Source organism: Sus scrofa, chromosome 13 (genome assembly GCF_000003025.6).
Source record: "Sus scrofa isolate TJ Tabasco breed Duroc chromosome 13, Sscrofa11.1, whole genome shotgun sequence".
Classification (NCBI taxonomy): Eukaryota; Metazoa; Chordata; class Mammalia; order Artiodactyla; family Suidae; genus Sus; species Sus scrofa.
In genome coordinates this window covers 195,619,338-195,638,449 of record NC_010455.5, presented here as the reverse complement: position 1 = coordinate 195,638,449, position 19,112 = coordinate 195,619,338, and the positions used below count along the sequence as shown (strand labels likewise).

General features: G+C 46.5%; 1 protein-coding gene across 1 annotated transcript in view; it reads right to left on the bottom strand.

Moving 5' to 3' along the window:
- The window catches only part of HUNK (hormonally up-regulated Neu-associated kinase), a 138,160-nt gene that overhangs the window by 28,236 nt on the left and 90,812 nt on the right, over positions 1-19,112 (bottom strand). Inside the window, 2 exon segments of the mRNA XM_021070911.1 lie at positions 6,146-6,281; positions 17,551-17,678. Of these exon segments, the coding sequence (XP_020926570.1) occupies positions 6,146-6,281; positions 17,551-17,678 (264 nt within the window).

The following is a 19,112-nucleotide window of genomic DNA, read 5'->3' as shown; positions in this document are numbered from 1 at the left end:
CCCTGTGCTGTACAGTAGGACCTCATTGCTTATCCATTCTAAACGGAATAGTTTACACCTACCAACCCCAAGCTCCTAGTCCTTCCCACTCCCTCCCCTGTCCCTGTTGGCAACCAGAAGTCTCTTCTCTACATCTATGAGTCAGTCGCTTCCTTTTGTTTTGTTTTGCCTTTTAGGGCCGCACTCATGGCATATGGAGGTTCCCAGGCTAGGGGTCGAATTGGAGCTGTAGCCGCTGGCCTACGCCAGAGCCACAGCAACACAGAATCCCAGCTCACACACCTGCACCACAGCTCACAGCAACGCCAGATCCTTAACCCACTAAACGAGGCCAGGGATCGAACCTACATCCTCATGGATCCCAGTCGGGTTAGTTAACCGCTGAGACATGATGGGAACTCCACCTTTTTATTTATTTATTTTTTTTTTCTTTTTAGGGCCATACCTGTGGCATATGGAGGTTCCCAGGCTAGGGGCTGAATCAGAGCAGTGCCAAATCCGGGCCATGTCAGTGACCTACACCACAGCTCACAGCTCACAGCAACGCTGGATCCTTAACCCACTGAGTGAGGCCAGGGATCGAACCTGCATCCTCATGGGTACTAGTCAGATTTGTTTATGCTGAGCCACGACAGGAAATTCCTCAGTCACTTACTTTTTATTCTTTATATTACGAAAAGTTACATATATAGAAAGGTAAAGGGAATAGTCTAATTACCCTATGCGCATACCCAGTACCTGGTTGAATAAATTGTTAACATTTTTCCCTTCTTTCTCTTTCTCTCTCTCCCTTAATTTCTTTTCTTTCTCTCTTTCTTTTCTTTCTTTTCTTTCTCCTTCCTTTCCATTTCAAATCACAGACATCATGACATTTTGTTCAACGCCTCGATGTGTATCTCTAAAAACCAAGCACATCTCCTACAGAATTGTAATACCATCAACACGCCCAACAAAATTTTAGTAATCTCTTACTATTCTCTGATATCAGAGCTGCACTCAAATTTCCCCAGTCGTCCCCAATTTTTTTTACAACTTGACTTTTTTTTTTTTTTTCCTTAAAATGTATTTATTGGACATGGGTAGAGCCCACACTTAAGTTGGGTGGAAGCTGAGCTGGGAAAGGAGGGTAGTCGGGAGCCAAGCCAGACTGTGTTTAAAGGAACAAGCTCACGAGTTCAAAAGCAGAGGATTTGGGGCTTAGCTGTCAAGTAAGGTGCTCTCAGAGGACGGGTTAAAGCTTCCACTCGGGTGTAGTATGAACATAAACTCCTTGGGATAAAATGCCAAAGAAATGAATGCCAGACATCCATTTATCCATTCATTCATTCATTCATTCAGCAAGTCCCCACCTCAGTTCCCTGTTTTCCAATGGGGAAGAGAGACAATAAAAGCATTTATTCAGAAGTTCCGGTCGTGGCACAGCAGAAGTGAATCCGACTAGGAACCACGAGGTTTCGGGTTCAATCAATGGCCTCTCTCAGTGGGTTAAGGATCCAGCGTTGCCTTGAGCTGTGGTGTAGGTCGCAGACGCGGCTTGGCTCTGGTGTTGCTGTGACTGTGGTGCAGGCAGGGGGCTACGGCTCTGATTAGACCCCTAGCCTGCGAACCTCCATATGCCACGGGTGCGGCCCTTAAAGAACAACAAAAATCATTTATTCCTCATGACAGTCTTATAAGTAGGTCCCATTATTATCCCCATTTTACAGATGAAGAAACTGAGGCCCACAGCCGTAAAGTAACTTGCCCGGGTCACACAGGCAGGAAGTAGCAGCCCCAAGATTCAAATCTGGACAGCCTGGTTCAGAGTCTAATCGCGACACCTCTATATTCAAAGCCTCTCAAATAGATACATGTAATAGCTGTGGAGAGCAGGAAAGCGGGCCCAGGGACAGAGTGTGTGTTGGAGGTGTGTCATCAGATCGAACATTCTAAATCCCTTAAGGGAGATGCAAATACAGTCCCCTGTAAGCAGAAGGCAAGCACCTCTGGCTAGAGCGCTCCGTAGCCCCTGTCAAAAGGTCCCGTTGATAGACCCTTTTGTTGGAACCTCAGAACCATAACCCTGGGAAAAACCACACAGTACAACCCCCTCGTGGTGCACAAGGGGAAACCGACTCGCCAAGTTCGCAGGCTAGGAGGGGCGGCAAGGGCGGATGTAGGTCTGCCGACTGTCTTCCACCACCCTCCGCGTAACCTACGTCAGCTCGCTCTCTGCTGCTACTGGATAGTGCCGTCCAAAGAAAACGCGCCTGAGAAACCAGAAAATCTGCCTTCCTCACGCCTGTTGGCCACAAAATCACAAATTCTAGAAAACAAGTTGGAGTAGGGTTGGTATGATTAATGGTTAAAAATAAAATTTGTTTTAAAAAGGATACAATTACTTGAAGACTGTCAAAGCATTTACTACAGAAAGCACAATTCTTTGAAACTGTCTGGTAACATCCCCATGCCAGTGGCCCTGCCATTGGTCAATGAAACGAATACCATTTGACCCCACTCCTGCCCAATGAGATCATAGCCATGAGCCCTGACACTGGCCAATCAGATCACAGGCACATGGTTCCAACCCCCCCCCCCCCCGCCAATCAGAACATGACATTTGTGACCTTCCCTCCACCCCTGGCCAATCAACTAAAGCCCCAATCAACTAGGATGGCCCCACCCTCTCCCCGGAGTGGCCCTGGAAGAAAGAGCCCTCTGGGTGAGGGTACCACGAGGGTGGGGCTGGGGGTGGAGGAGGAGAAGGAAAAATGAGCAGGGGCGGACATGCCATTCTTCCCCTTCAGATCTGTTCCTCTTCAAAAACAGGTGAGTTCTGCCAAACGTGGACTGGGGACTGACTCTAATATTTTAAACATTTCCCAGAAGTCATGTATATATTTGGTGCTCTCTTGAATCAGTGACTGAATTTGTATTATCACTCCATGTTTGGATGATAGAGACAATGGTAAGATATAATTTTGAGTGAATCTGCATTAAATCCAATTTTCCTTCCACTATGGTCTAATTCTGTCCTGTGTTACCCATGTCCTCCAGAGCTAACTGGAGGTGCAGGACCCAGGCAGGACAATGGGAAGAGGCGGCCAAGGTCTGCTCTAAAAAAAAAAAATGTCTGTTCCCGGAACAGAGAGGTGAGCCCAGCATAGGGCAAACGTCTGTGACTGTCACGAACATTTAAATTAAGACATTTTCCCCTTACCTCTTGCAGATCAACTTGGAGGCCCAAATGAATTAACAGAAGGCTTTACGGAAGAGTGATGTAAAACATGGGACCTTTATTTTCACTCTTTCCCAAAAGTAAAACATTGACAAACATCTAAAATAATTAAGTCTGGGCCTACGTATGTTGGGACGCTTTAAAACAGACTTTATAGAGAAACTATTCCTGGGAGTTCCCATCGTGGCTCAGTGGTTAACGAATCTGACTAGCATCCATGAGGATGTAGGTTCGATCTCTGGCCTCGCTTAGTGGATTAAGGATCCGGTATTGCTGTGAGCTGTGGTGTAGGTTGCAGATGCGGCTAGGCTCCCACGTTGCTGTGGCTGTGATGTAGGCCAGCAGCTACTGCTGTGATTCAAGCCCTAGCCTGGAAACCTCCATGTGTCGTGGGTGCGGCTCTAAAAAGAAAAAAAAAAAAAGAAAGAAAAAAGAAAATATTCCTTTCCCTGGTCCCATGTTCTTACTCCATTTATCTGTGTGCTGGTAAAACCAGAAAAATAATTATCAAAATCACATTTTTTGCCTTATACATTTTTCAAAATAAAGACTATAAATAATATGTGTCTCCCTCAATAGTTTCAATTTCTGGTTTCATTACTTTAAAACTGAACATGGATTTGCCTCTAGTATAAAATGACAAACGGAGTTCCCACTGTGGTGCAGTGGGTTAAGAATCCGACTGCAGTGGCTCCAGTCACTCCGGAGGCATGGGTTCCATCCCCTGCCTGGCGCAGTGGGTCAAAGGATCCAGCATTTCCACAGCTGCAGCTTGGTGGCAACTGCATCTCAGATTCAATCCCTGGCTCCAAAACGTCCATATGCTGTGGGCACAGCCGTAAAAATAATAAAACAGAAAAATGAGTAACGGGCCTTACCTAAACAGAAAACACTGAGCAGCTATTTTTTTAATAGTCAAGATCTCAACCCTTTGTCTACAATCTTCGTACCTAGATCATGTGCAGATTATGCTTCTGACCAAGTCCAAATGCAAAAGGACCAATCTGGCAAAGCCAGGATGGGTTACTGGAATTTAATCTACAAAAGCCTATCTCTAACCAGTGGAGAAGCTACTAAAGGAGATGCCAGGGCGTGAATCTTTGTGAATGAAGATGCAGCCAGCAAGGATGGGGGGCGGGTGACAGTATTTCTAACAGCAGCTCTGCTTCTTTCAACAGCTGCCTCGTGGAATGGATGGACGATGTCATTTAGACAGTGATGACATTAAGGTAATGACTCATTTGGCTGCCACGGGTGCCTCCTCCTTTACAAGAGAGCATAGCTGGGTGAACGTGCCCTTGGTAATGAGGCCTGGCCTCTCAGCTGGCCTTTCCGTCTCACATGGGGCCAATATTCCTGGTGTCTATTTCAGATACTAACCCACATCGAGCCAGCGCTGGAAACCAGCAGTCTATTTCCAGGTTCCCTTGGTAACCTAAGTAGCCCAGACTTTGTTTAAATTACCTCCCAGGAGTCAAATGCTAGAATTCTAGATGGCAGCTGAGTGAAACCACCCCAGCTACAGCCACGGCGAGTGTCGATGTGGCTCAGTAGCTTTGGAGGCCTGTCCACCCACACCCCCTGACATTCTTCTAGAACTTTCTCCCCAAGGTGGAGCACTCTGCACTGCAGCTCCCCTAAGCCTGGGTGGATGCTTCCAGACTTTCCCGGGCATTTTGAAAAGGTCATCACGGAGGACACCTCTTTCCCACCCGATTAGTGCCCTGTCTGTCCCCCGTCGTCGTCAGTGGTTCTCTTGTCTTCATCTGAGCTTCAGGATCTAGAATGTTCTAGGTCTGAAGGAAGAAGACCTCAAGGTAGGTCCCAGTCCTGGAGGGTCTCTGACTCAGGGTGTTTGCTCGAAAGCCACCAAGGGGAGGGTCTTCGTCCCCTCCCTCGGGTGAGTTAACAATATGTCGATCGAGGAGCAAAAAGGACAAGGAAATGTTTCCACATCTGCAGTCACTACCCCCACATGGGGACGTGTGGCCATTACAAGGGGACCTGCAGCGATTCCACGCTGCGGCTGGGAAGCCTTCCTAACGTTCCAGTTCATGGAAACCACTAAGGTGACGCCTTTGTAGGAATCACTCAGGGAAACATGGCCTGCCCCCAACATTTTAGGGCAGGGGGCTTCGGGCTGAAATAAACACCAGAGCAAAGAAATGACAGAAGAGGACACCAGGGTGGGGGTGGGGAGTGATTTGAAAACGGAGGGGGCAATTCCATTGGACTCTGCCCGATGCTGGCAGGAGAGCTCTTGAGTGGAACACACACACACACACACACTCATACACTTGCTCAGACTACAGCTCTGGAAAGATCTTGGCCCTTAGGAGCAGTCTTTTTTTATTTTTGGGGGTTTTTTTGTTTGTTTGTTTGTTTGTTTTGCTTTTTAGGGCTGCACCCATGGCATATGGAATGCCACTCCCAGGCTAGGCGTCCAATCGGAGCTACAGCTGCCAGCCACAGCCACAGCCATGCAGGATCCGAACCCGTGTCTGCAACCTACACCACAGCCCACAGCAATGCTGGATCCTTAACCCACTGAGCAAGTCCAGGGATCGAACCTGAAACCTCATGGTTCCTAGTCGGATTTGTTTCCACTGTGCCATGATAGGAACTCCAGGAGCAGGTTTGAGGATCGGGGGAGTGTGGCCTGGATTTCAGCCTCCAGTTTCCCCTCCACCAGGCGCCCCTGCAGGGCGCACTCTGCACAACCACGCGGGTTGGCCCTGTCTATGCCAGCTGGTGCACTGAGGTGGGCTTGTCTGTGGATGCGTCTGGGCGCAGAGGAGGGAAGGGCAGCCAAGAGAAGCCATGGCCCTTCCTCGAATCGTGCACAGCTTCCTGTCTGGAACTATTCGGGGCTCAGAAGCCAGGCCCCATCTAACCCGAGGAGGGGTCCCTCTGTGGGCCCTTGATTACCTGTTGGGATAGGTGACGTTACATGGCACTTTGCCCATGTAATTCTCATTAAGCCAGCGATTCGCCAGTGCTTGCTGGATATTGGGCCTCTTCACGGGATCCGGTTCCAGAAGAGAACGCAGGAAGTTCACGGCTCCTGTGAAGACATTGGGCAAAGAACACATCTGTGTCACAGGCTGAATGAACACACAGGCTGAGTGAACACACAGGTTGAGCAAACACTCAAGGCAGGTGACCCCCCCTACACACACCCCAAGACACCTCCCAAGCCACTGCTGATCCATATTTCTGGATCTCTAGGTGCCACAAGCCCATCCAAGGGAAGCATCTGGAACTCGGCAAAGCAAGACCCAGTGCGTGTCTCGCCACATCCTGCAGGCTTTTCTTGTGGTCCACAGCGTAAACCAAAGAAGGATGAAACCAAGTAAAAAGGCAATGCTTGGTCTTTGTCTGACTGCAAATATCATATGCTATCATTTATATGTGGAATCTAATTCTAAAAAGGATACAAAAGAACTTATTTATAAAGCAAACAAAGGCACAGATTTCAAAACCAATCTTAGGCTTACCATAGGGGAAACTGGGATGGGGGGAGGAATGAGGAGGATGAGAATCTCACACACACACACACACACACACACACACACACACACACACACACACACGACTGAATAAACTAGATAATTAACAAGAACCTACTGTATAGCTCAGGGAAGTCTACTCAATAGTTCGTAATAACCTCTATGAGAAAAAAGAATGGCTATATTATGGGAGTTCCCCTTGTGGCGCTGCAGAAATGAATCCATCTAGTATCCATGAGGATGCGGGCTTGATCCCTGGCCTGGCTCAGCAGGTCAGGGATCTGGCGTTGCGGTGAGCTGTGGTGTAGGTCGCAGATGGGGCTCGGATCCCACGTTGCTGTGGCTGAAGTGTAGGCCAGCAGCTGTAGCTCCAATTTGACCCCTCGCCTGGGAACTTCCATATGCAACACGAGTGGGATATATAATATACATTATATATATATTATATGTAATATAATGTACATTAATATATGTAATCTATATTATATATCATCTATACACATTACTGTATATACATTAATATATATTATGTATATATTGTATATATGGAACAGAGGGTAAAGGCATTCTAAGTTTGAACATCTATCTTGGCCTTCATCATTGATACCCAGAGTCGCAAGAGGACGGGGAGGTCCTGCCTTCTTTCTGGTCCTTTCTTTTGAAGCCATTTTTCACGGCTGCCCACTTACACCCCAGACTCAGTAAACCGAAGATGCCCTCAACTGAGCCAGTCAGAGCAAAACAATGCCAGAGAATCAGACTTGGTTAATTGTTAAGTAAACTCTGTAATAAGGATTCAAGTTTTAAAATCTTAGTTCAGGAGTTCCCTTTGTGGCTCAGTGGTAAGGAACCCCACTACTATCCATGATGATGCAGGTTCGATCCCTGGCCTCACTTAGTGGGTTAAGGATCTGGCAGTGCCATGAGCTGTGCATGGTGTAGGTTACAGACACGGCTCAGATCCTACATTGCTGTGGCTGTGGCACAGGATGGCAGCTACAGCTCCGATTCGACCCCTAGCCTGGGAACCTCCACATGCAACACGAGGAGGCCTAAAAAGCAAAAAATAAAGTAAAACCGAATCAAATCCTAGTTTATGTAGTCTAAACCCACATCTACCTGCTAGGTTCTCTCCTTCTGTGCTGTCCGGGGCAGAAGGTATGTCAGTCAAGTTTGCCCTGATGTTCCAGCCTTCCAGAGCCTGCTGTTGGTCACATCAGTTACGCTGACTATGGTGTGTAAGGAAACGACGTGAGAAGTGACTGACACACTGTAAAATCCCTACATCTCCTTCTTCTTCCATCCCGGGCAAAAATGGTCTTTTCAGATACCCTGGTCTCCTTTCATTAAATAAACGTTTCCAGAGAACCTGCTGTCCATCCAGGCATTAGGGTTAGGAAGCTGGTCCCTCTCTAAGAATATTTGCTTCATTTTTTCTTTTTTCTTTTTTTTTTTTTTCTGTCTTTTTGCCTTTTCTAGGGCTGCTCCTGCGGCATATGGAGGCTCCCAGGCTAGGGATCTAATTGGAGCTGTAGATGCCGGCCTACGCCAGAGCCACAGCAGCGCAGGATATGAGCTGAGTCTGTGACATACAGCACAGCTCACGGTAACGCCAGATCCTTAACCGACTGAGCACGGCCAGGGATCGAACCCAAAACCTCGTGGTTCCTAGTCAGATTCGTTAACCACTGCTCCACAACGGGAACTCCTATGCTCCTTATTTTATGGAGCACAGTGATACCATCCTTGCAATCTAAAAAAGAATGTATTCTTTTATGTAGTTTTGTACATGAGCTTCCATTTTCAATAACCAAGTCCTAGATTCCAGAAAATAATCTTGATTCGCTTGGTCCCCAAACATTTCTATCCTTCTCGTCAAAGCTATGTTTCAGTTTTCTAAGATAATCTAAACTTTCAAGGAAAAGTCATAAAAATTCTCACTTTTTCACAGGCTTCAGTTGTTATTTTAAAACTAGCCTTTACAGTATGATGGGTGTCATGTCAAACATTTTTTTGTGGGGTAAAAATGAAGCCATCAAAAGAGAGGCTAGCAGTTCCCAATGTGGCTCAGCAGAAAGGAGTCTGACTAGCATCCATGAGGACACAGGTTCGATCCCTGGCCTTGCTCCAAGGGTTAAGGATCCAGTGGTGCCGTGAGCTGGGGTATAGGTCACAGATGCAGCTCGGATCCCATGTTGCTGTGGTTCTGGTGTAGACCGGCAGCTGTAGTTCCAATTAGACCCCTAGCCTGGGAACCCCCATATGCTGCAAGTGGGGCCCTAAAAAGACAAAAGAAAAAATAAAAGAGAGAGGGAGAAAGAAAGCCTGACTATGATGGCAGAATCAACCCCAAAGAAATAACTTTTGTAAGGGCAGGCCACCACCAGGTAACCCCTCCAGGTGGGTTCCCAAACAGTGAGGTCACCAGAAGGTCGTTTCCCTTTGAGAATCTAGTGGGTACAAATATCTGTAGATGCCAGCGCAGACATGAGATGCATTTAATCTTCTGTTTTATAGCCAAGTCTCCAAATAAAACTTTTCTAAAAGGTCCTTCAATGGCCTGAAAAGTGAGTGGGCCTCCGAAGGAGGGGTTCCTCCAGCTGGTACCTCCACTACCCTTCTCTCGATTCCACTCTATCACAAGAGTCATTTGGCTGCTTAATCAAGGGCATCTATGGTCAAAGAAACAAAGATGAGGGCTTAATGAATTGACACAGGGAGGCTATTCGGTTAATGATGACACTGAGACCTCTCTGTTGCGTACCCTCAAAGGACCTGGACAGCAACCCAGGCTTTTTCAGAAGATGATTAACCAGGAGAGCTAAGAACAGACTGGATGTGCATTTCTGTTCTATTTTCAGAACCAAGCACACTGCGCCTTCACAAATTGCTGATGAGCACAAGTAATTTTAGTTCCGATCTCGACTGGTGAAATGTCTTTCTTTGGCCATCACAAATATTGCCTTGCTATCCAAAAAGGACTTTGAAAGCATCCTTAGAGCTCTTTGAAGTTTGCGTTTGTGTCTTGAGTATCCTTATGACTCATGAGAAAAAGGGATTAAAATATTCTCTACTGTCCTGGAAAGCCATGGTGGGCACAGCCACGCATCCTACTCTGCTCTTCTCACCTGGCACTTGGGGTCTCTGTTCGGGCTCAAGTATAGGGAATGACCCACCGGGGCCGTGCTCCCTCTCTGTGCGCCATGTCAAAGAAAGTACACAACTCTCATCCCAACAAAGTGCAAGACCTACTGTCCTCCAGGAGCATCAGCTTTCCAAAGCCTGGACTGGCTTGTATGAGCACCCTGACCCTGTGCCCAGGGAAAGAGCCACAGGAGACAGACAAAGCACCAAGCTTTTTGCTTCAGTGCAGTGCACAGGTTGCAAGTGGGATCCCACCCCCACCCAAAGCTCCCTCCTCATCACCTTCCAGGACAGAGCAGCAACGACAATTAAATAATTGTTGGGCCTTCTTGAAAATCTTTTTTTTCATATACATATATATGACTATATGTATTTTTTCAGATTCTTTTCCATTATAGTTTATTATAAGGTATAGAATATAGTTCCCTGTGCTACGTGGTAGGTCCTTGTTTTTTTTCTGTTTTATATGTTATAGCGTGTATTTGTTTTTGGTTTGTTTGGTTGGTTGTTTATTTCTTTGGCTTTTTAGGGCCACATCTGTGGCATATGGAAGTTCCCAAGCTAGGAGTCACATCACAGCTGCAACTGCCAGCCTACACCACAGCCACAGCAGCTCGGGATATGAGCCACATCTGTGACCTACACCACAGCTCACGGCCACACCGGATCCTTAACCCACTGAGCGAGGCCAGGGATCAAACCTGCAACCCCATGGTTCCTAGTCGGATTCGTTTCCGCTGCGCCACCATGGGAACTCACCACATCTTTATCCATTCATCTATCAGTGGACATTTAGATTGCATCCATGTCTTGGCTACTGTAAATAGTGCTGCTATGATCATTGGGGTGCATGTATCTTTTCTAATTAGCATTTTCTCTGGATATGTGCCCAGGGGTGGGACTGCTAGTCCATATGGCAGTTCTATTTTACCTTTTTTTTTTTTTTTTTTTTTTTTTTGCTTTTTAGGGCCACACCCATGGCATATGAAGGTTCTCAGGCTAGGGGTCAAATAGGAGCTACAGCTGCCAGCCTATGATACAGCCACAGCAACGTGGGATCCAGCCGCATCTGCAACCTAGACCACAGCTCACAGCAATGCCAGATCCTTAACCCACTAAGCAAGGCCGGGGATTGAACCCACAACCTCATGGTTCCTAGTCAGACTCGTTTCCACTGCACCAGGATAGGAACTCCCTATTTTACTTTTTAAAGGAAACTATGTACTGTTTTCCATACTGATTGCACCAATTTACATTCCCACCAACAGTGCAGGAGGGTTCCCTCTTCTCCACACCCTCTCCAGCATTTATTTTTTATTTTTATTTTGTGTCTTTTTAGGGCCACACCGACAACATATGGAGGTTCCCAGACTAGGGGTCGAATCAGAGCTGTAGCCGCTGGCCTACACCACAGCCACAGCAACTTAGGATCCAAGCCACGTCTGCAACCTACACCACAGCTCGAAGCAACACCAAATCCCTAACCCACTGAGCAAAGCCAGGGATCAAACCCGCATCCTCATGGATACCAGTCGGATTCCTTTCCGCTGAGCCACAACAGGAACTCCTCCAGCATTTATTACTTATAAACGTTTTGATGCAGGTCATTCTGACCCAAATGAGGTGATACCTCATTGTAGTTTGGATTTGCATTTCTCCGATAGTAAGGGATGTTGAGCATCCTTTCGTGCCTGTGGGCCAACTCGGAAATCTTAATTGGCACTGGCTCAACCCTCGCAAATGCTAACACCCCACCTACAGCATCACTTAATGGTACAAAACCCTCTTGATGTGAAGTGAGTGTCTGGAATGTATTCTAAGTGCTGTCATTGAGGTGTAGTGATAAAAAGGTAAATGCGGAAGCCATAAAAGGTATTCACGACTCTGTGCTGTACAAGCACCAACAAGCAGAAAGAGAAACTGTCTAGAAGCCAGAATTGGAAAGATCCCAACAGCGTAGCCTTGCAAAAGGGGAGAAGAGGGGCCATTCTTCAAAAGCACGTAGAACAGACTCACAAGGGCAATGACGCTGTGCTCTTTTTTACAGCTCAAACTTGCCAAAAATTCTTCCAACTTAATCCAAAAAAAAAAAAAGAGAGAGAGAGAGAGAGAGTACTATGATACAACAGATGTGGAGAGATCATAACAAGGCCGAGTGACAGAATCATCAAATTCATAAAGACGTGTTAGTGAGATACTTAATAAAATGGCACCTCCTCAGTTTGGACATTTCAGTTTTGATGTGACTCCACACATAAGGACAACAGATAATACCGCCCAATCTGGGGTAGGGAGAAGAACAGGGGCCTCTCACACCAAATACAATAAGGAAAGATAGAGAAGCAACCCTGTGTAGTGGGGAAATGCAGGTTTGGAGGTCAAGCAGACATCAATTCAAAACCAAAGAGGAGTTCCCTTGTGGTGAAGGGGGTTAAGGATCTGGCATTGCTACTGAAGCAGCTAGGGTTACTGCAGTGGCATGGGTTCAGTCCCTGGCCCGGGAACTTCCACATGTCACAGGTACGGTCAAAAAAACCCCAAGAAGCTATATAATCTCACTGAGACTCAGTCTCCTCCTTGATAAATTGCCAATACAAGAACTTACAGAGTTGTTACGAGAACAGGCAATACTATGAAAAGCCCTTGTCCATGGCCATTCACTAAATGACAGCTAGTATTCTGGGATGTCAACAAGATGGTATCATCTGGTATCAGAAATGAAGGTGGGGGAGTTCCCATCGTGGCTCAGCAGTTAACGAGTCTGACTAGCATCCATGAGGACGAAGTTTGATCCCTGGCCTTGCTCAGTGGGTTAAGGATCCAGCATTGTGGTGAGCTGTGGTGTAGGTTGCAGACTCGGCTCAGATCCCCCATTTCTGTGGCTGTGGTGTAGGATGGCAGCTGCAGCTCCGATTCACCTCCTAGCCAGGGAACCTCCCATATGCTGCAGGTGTGGCCCTAAAAAAGGAAGGAAGGAAGGACCGAAGGAAGGAAAGAAAGAAGGACGGAAGGAAGGAAGGAAGGAAGGAAAGAAAGAAGGACGGAAGGAAGAAAGAAAGAAAGAAAGAAAGAAAGAAAGAAAGAAAGAAAGAAAGAAAGAAAGAAAGAAAGAGAAAGGTGGGCCAGGCTGGGTGGAAGGGAGAAGTGGTAAACTTGGGGTGCAAAGGTTTGGAGAAGCAGGGTTGCTGACAGTAGGGCAGTGGCTGATCCCCAAAACCAAAGTCATTCACTTGATAAACAAGATAAGATGAGCTAAGCTTCTTGAGCGGCTGCGGCACAGCTCTGGGCCCCATGGCATCAGGCTGCCTCCCATCCGTGCGTAGCCAAAAGAACCTGTGGGCTGCCTTCCCAGGCCACACATTTTAACACCAATGCCTGGTGGCAACCTGGATTCCCTGAGCAACTTGTATGCACCAGCACCGTGCTTGATACGTGGCACAAAGGGCGAAAGACCGAGATGAGCAGGTATTAATACATTCCCAATAGTAAAAGAATAAAAGGGGAAGAGAATTGTAAAATCAGATATAGAAATGCACTTTGCGGGAGTTCCCATCGTGGCTCAGTGGTTAATGAATCCGACTAGGAACCACGAGGTTGCGAGTTCGATCCCTGGCCTTGCTCAGTGGGTTAAGGATCCAGCGTTGCCATGAGCTGTGGTGTGGGTCGCAGACGTGGCTCGGATCCCATGTTGCTGTGGCTCTGGCGTAGGCCTGTGGCTACAGCTTCAGTGAGACCCCTAGCCTGGGAACCTCCATATGCCATGGGAGCAGCCCTCAAAAGGCAAAAAGAAAAAAGAAAAAAGAAAAAAAAAAGAAATGCGCTTCGTGCATGTTCTTGCCTGACAAGTCAAGACCGCAAAGCCCCACAGGAATGCAAAGATCTTTAACAAGCACACACAGAGCTTAAGGCCAAAGTCAAAACTGTCTGCTCAGAGCAGCTATTTGAGGTTGGACACTAACTCCAGGGATGCTGAAATTGCTTGGAACGCTTCTAATATTTCTAATTTTCTTTGGACTTTTTTTTTTTTAAACATTTTTCAGGAGTGCCACCTCTGCCTCTTTAACAGTTCATTTAATTATCACAATCAGAAAGCACTTAGAGCCCAGGCTGCTAAGGCTGGGTAACAGTGCTGGGGTTAAAAACAAGGTTGGTTCAGAAGCAATGAGACTGGTTTCCTGGTGTTCTTAATCTACCTGTCCTTGTCCTGCTGCCTGACTCACCCCAGGGCCAATCACGGGGACCTGCAGCTCCTCCTCCCCAGCCTGTGGCTCATGCTAATGCTGTCTGATCAACAGGTATTTCTGGCTTTCTGCCTTCTAGACACATAGTAGCTCCTTTAGCTGGATGAGCCCATGTGCCATGTTTTAGAAAGTTAGGAGTTATGAGTGGAATGTTGGTGGGAGATTTCATCACTGACAGGAGAGCTCCTAAATTTCTCTCTCCCTCTGCATGGTGGCTGCCCCATCTGTTTGGGACCTCGACTGAATAGGATGAGCAGAACCCTTAAACCTTTGATCCAACTCTCCATAGGTAAGTAGCATGAATGAAAAATGAACCTTTGTTGCCTCATGCCACTGAGATCTGGGGGATGTTTGTTACTGCGGCATAACCTGGGCTATACCAACTGATACAGCGAGAAGCAGTTCCAGCTCCTTGGGACTGGGATTCAGCATGAGTATTGTCTGCTTTTTCCAGGCATGAGGGTACAAACACCTTCCTACTATTCTTTGTATCGGGCCGCTCAGGACAAAACAGGCTCTGAACCATAAGAGGAACTTTCGAATCACTCTGAAAGATGGCAGTATTTATGATTCTAGAACTCTTAAAGAGGCTACCTTAAAAGAGTCCATTCATTTGTAAATATTACATCTTATTTGTTATCACAATGAGGTATCATTAGACCCCTATCAGAATGTCTAAAATAAAAAATAGTGAGGGTATCAAATGCTAGTAAGGATGCAGAAAAACTGGATCACTCGCGCACTGCCAGAGAACACAAAGTGCTACAGCCACTCAGGACAAGAGTGTAGCAGTTCCTTACAAAACTAAGTATGTGCTTACTATACAACCCAGGGATTTCACTCTTAGGCATTCATCTCAGAGAAATGAAAACATGTTTACACAAAAAGCTGAATATGAGTGTTGACAGGAGTTTTAATCATAGTCTCCAGAAACTAGAAACAACCTAATGTCTCTCAATGAGTGAATATTTAAACTATGGTGTCTCTTATCATGGACTACTACTCAGCCAAAAAAAAAGGAACAAAGGATTGATACAGGCAACAGTTTGGATGGATTGCAAAGGAATTATGCTGAATGGAAAAAAGCAATATATAAATATACAGCATTTTTGAAATGACAAAATTATAGAGTTAGAGAGCAGATTAGTAGTGGCTGAGGGTTAGGAAGGTGGGAAGCAGGGAGCTGGCTGTGGTTATAGAAGGGTAGGACATGGAATCCTGGTCATGAGCTGTTCTGTATCATGATTGTGCAAGTAGCCTATGAACCTACATGTGTGATGAAATTGCACAGAACTAAATACATACCAACATACACAAACAAGTGCATGTACATCTGAATAAGATAAATGGATTTTAATAATGGATTTTGTGTGTGTGTGTCTTTTTAGGGCCACACCTGTGGTATATGGACGTTCCCAAACTAGGGGTCAAATCAGAGCTGCAGCTGCCAGCCACAGCAACAGTCACAGCCACAGCATCGCCCAATCCAAGCCCTACAACCTACACCACAGCTCACGGCAATGTCCAATCCTTAACCCACTGAGCGAGGCCAGGGATCAAACCCGCATCCTGGTTGGGTTCATTACCACTACACCACCATGGGAACTCCACTGGGTGGTGACATTAAACTACAGTTATTTAAGATCTGTACCAATGGGGGAAACTGGGTGAGAGATAAATGGGATCTCGCTGTATGATTTCTTAGGACTGCCTGTGAATCCACAATTACATCACAATAAGAAGGTTTTCAAAAATCTTAATTGGTAAACAAAAAAACAAAAAAAACAGCCCTCTCTTTACTCTTTCTATCCTCTTATCCAGATTTATCTTATTTCTTTAGAGCACTTGATCTGTTTATTTTTTGCCTCCCCTGCTGATATGTAAGCTCCATATGGGTAGAGAGTGTTTGTTTTGTCTTCCTGGTGCCTAGAATATTCCCAGCACAGAGCGGACGCCCAGAGTTATTGCCCATTCACTTATTCCAGGAAGAAGTGAATGAATATGAAATACAAAATGAATGAATGTGCTTTCATGGCAGCAAAGCTGCAAAACCTAAACGTAACAATTCAGTCAACATCTTGCACATTTTCTAACTCCAGGAGAGATGGCTCTCAGTGAAGAATTATGCCTTTTACGAGGACAGAACCGTCATTCATCTTCCCAAGTCCATAATGCCTGCTTTGCTTTCAGCCTCCAGAGTCCACTCTCCCGAGCAGAGGTGAAAGTATGAACCAAATCAGATAATTATAAGAGTACATTTCAGTGTGGATGCCACTTGGCAAGCATAAAGTCCAGGTCAGCTTCAGGAATGCTCTACAAACTCAAAAGGAAAAACAAAAAAACAAAAAACACCCTAATAGTAGTAAAGCGAAAATGCTATATTTTAACCATGCCTCATAAGCTGAAATTAAATAATTACTCCTTTTTTTTCGTTTTTGGCCACATGCCTTATCTCAGTGAAGCTGAGTTGATTCTAAGGAGCCAATTAAATGACCGTCAAGGCCAAGCTGAGGCCAGGAACTGAGGTGAATTGTGAACCCAACAAAAGAACAAATTGTACTGATGCACTGGATCTGAAACCAGACCTTATTACAAACTGTTTACGGAAATGTGACCCCGCTGAAGTCTGAGTGTCCTTTCCAAACACACCTGATGATGCAGTCCAGTCAAGTAACCAAACCTATATATGTTTAAAAGCTTTGGTACAGGCTCAAAAACTCACATTGCAAAACAAATCTTAGACTGAACTCAAATGAAACTCAGAGTTCTTTACAGTGAACTGACTATGGAAGATACAATAGAAATGCAATAATAAACGTTCTTTTCAAAGTCAAGATTATGATATGCTGAGTTTTAAAACAATCCAACCTGCAATTATTTTTCCAGTGGGGGACATACAATCCTTTCAATGGGTTTTGTGCAGAAGGAGGGGGGAAGAAGCGAGGGGTTCAGAATTATAACAGAAAAGGAAAGGATTGATGGGAGATGAAGGGAGTGCCTCCTTGGAGATGAGAAACCCAACTGTCTCTCTCTCTCTCTCTCTCTCTCTCTCTCTTTTTATTTTCCTTTTAGGGCAGAACCCGCGGCACATGGAAGTTCTCAAGCTAGGGGTCTAATCGGAGCTGTAGTTGCAGACACAGCCACAGCAATGCCAGATCCGAGCTGCCTCTGCAACCTTCGCCGCAGCCCACAGCAATGCTGGATCCTTAACCCACTGAGCGAGGCCAGGGATCAAGCCTGCATCCTCTTGGATACTCGTTGGGTCCTTCACCTACTGAGCCACAACGGGAACTCCCCCCACGTGTTTCTGGAGACTTAGTTTCAGTACTAGGAAGAGACACAGTACAATCACAGGGTCGTCCTAACGCTGCAAAACAGATACAGCAGTGGTGGTTGGAGAGCAGCCTTGGACCCTGAATCGGAGTGGCAGGTGCAGTACCTGTGGAGAGCTGGGTGGGAAGGGGGTTCATTTCCTTGTCCACCATCTTCTGGTACAGAGCCCTCAGGCTAAAGGGCTCCACCGTGAAAGGCAGGGTCCCGGTCAGCATGGCATACATGTTCACACCTCTGAAAAGAGAAACACCAAAGCGTGAGACCAGAATAAGACTCTGGGGGAGGGGGCAGAGGATGACTCTTTGGGGGTGGAAGCTGCAGTCCTGTCCTTGTCACGTCCACCTCGGCACCTCTCCTCAGTCATTTTCTGGAACCTCAGTTCTGCATTAAAACAGCAAACGTTGAGCGGCATGGATGGAAACACCACTGCAGCGATTTGGTCGGTGGCCATGAGAGCGGTTTAAAGAGCTTCAACAAACTACCCAACTAGGAACCATGAGGTTGGGGGTTCGATCCCTGGCCTCATCAGTGGGTTAAGGATCTGGTGTGGCCGTGAGCTGTGGTGTAGGTCTCAGACGTGGCTCAGATCTGGCGTTGCTGTGGCTGTAGCTCCGATTAGACCCCCAGCCTGGGAACCTCCATAGGCCATGAGTGGGGCCTTAAAAAGCAAAAAAAAAAAAAAAAAAATTAGGAAAAAAAAATAGCTTCAACAGCCAGACCCCCAGGGAGAGGAAACCCCCTCCCTTCCTTCTGGAAGGGAGTCCAGACCAAATGAGGTGAGCAATACCTGGAGGATGATAGGACCTCGAATAAAAGCAGCTCTTCTGCCATGATGTGCTTGTCCAAGTACGGTTTACAAGGTGAAGCCGGGAGGGGACCAGACCAAAAAATCACAGCAGGACCTTACAGGGGAGGGCAAGACACAGCCCGGCCAGGGGGCCTGGTTACCACTCAGCCCTTTGAAATGAAAGCCTCATACCTCAAACTGGGGTTTACTCTTCCCTTGAATTCAGTTTTGGCCTGTAACCAGAGAAATTCCTCCAGTGGCAGGGGTGGGGTGGGGGGGGAGGCTCCTTCCCACTTTTATTTTTTCTGCCACCCAGCCCCGGCCCAATATCTCAGATGTGGTCAAAATACCTTCCGAATGGGCTTAACTGCTTATCTCCGGAGCCAAACTAGAGAACAGCAACATCTCTTGGAGGACTTTTATTTTCCCGATGTGCAAACTTAATATCATTTTGATGAGATTTCCTGATGGGGATGAAATGCCTTGCCTGCTAAGAGGTCTCAAGTGCTCAAAAATGCCCCAGGGAATATGTTTTAAAAACAGGCAACAGGAACTCCAGTCAAAACAAATCCAATGAGACGGACTGAAATAAAGACCCCTGGGGCTCACTTCCACTGAAGTGCCTCTGAATCACAACACTCCAGACAAGGACAGGTACCGAGCCCACCAGCTCCAGCCAGAAATCATTCCTGAAGAATCGGAAACGGACGCCAAGAGCTGGTTCCTGCTCTGTAACTCAGTCGAATTAGAGAAGCAAATATATCAATGTTCATTCCACAAAAGCTCGCAGACTGGCTTTCCACCCCAGGCACCGGCATCTATGGGGGCAGGGGGTGAACTAGACAATGACCTGCCATCTTGGATTAAAGAGTTGGGTGAAG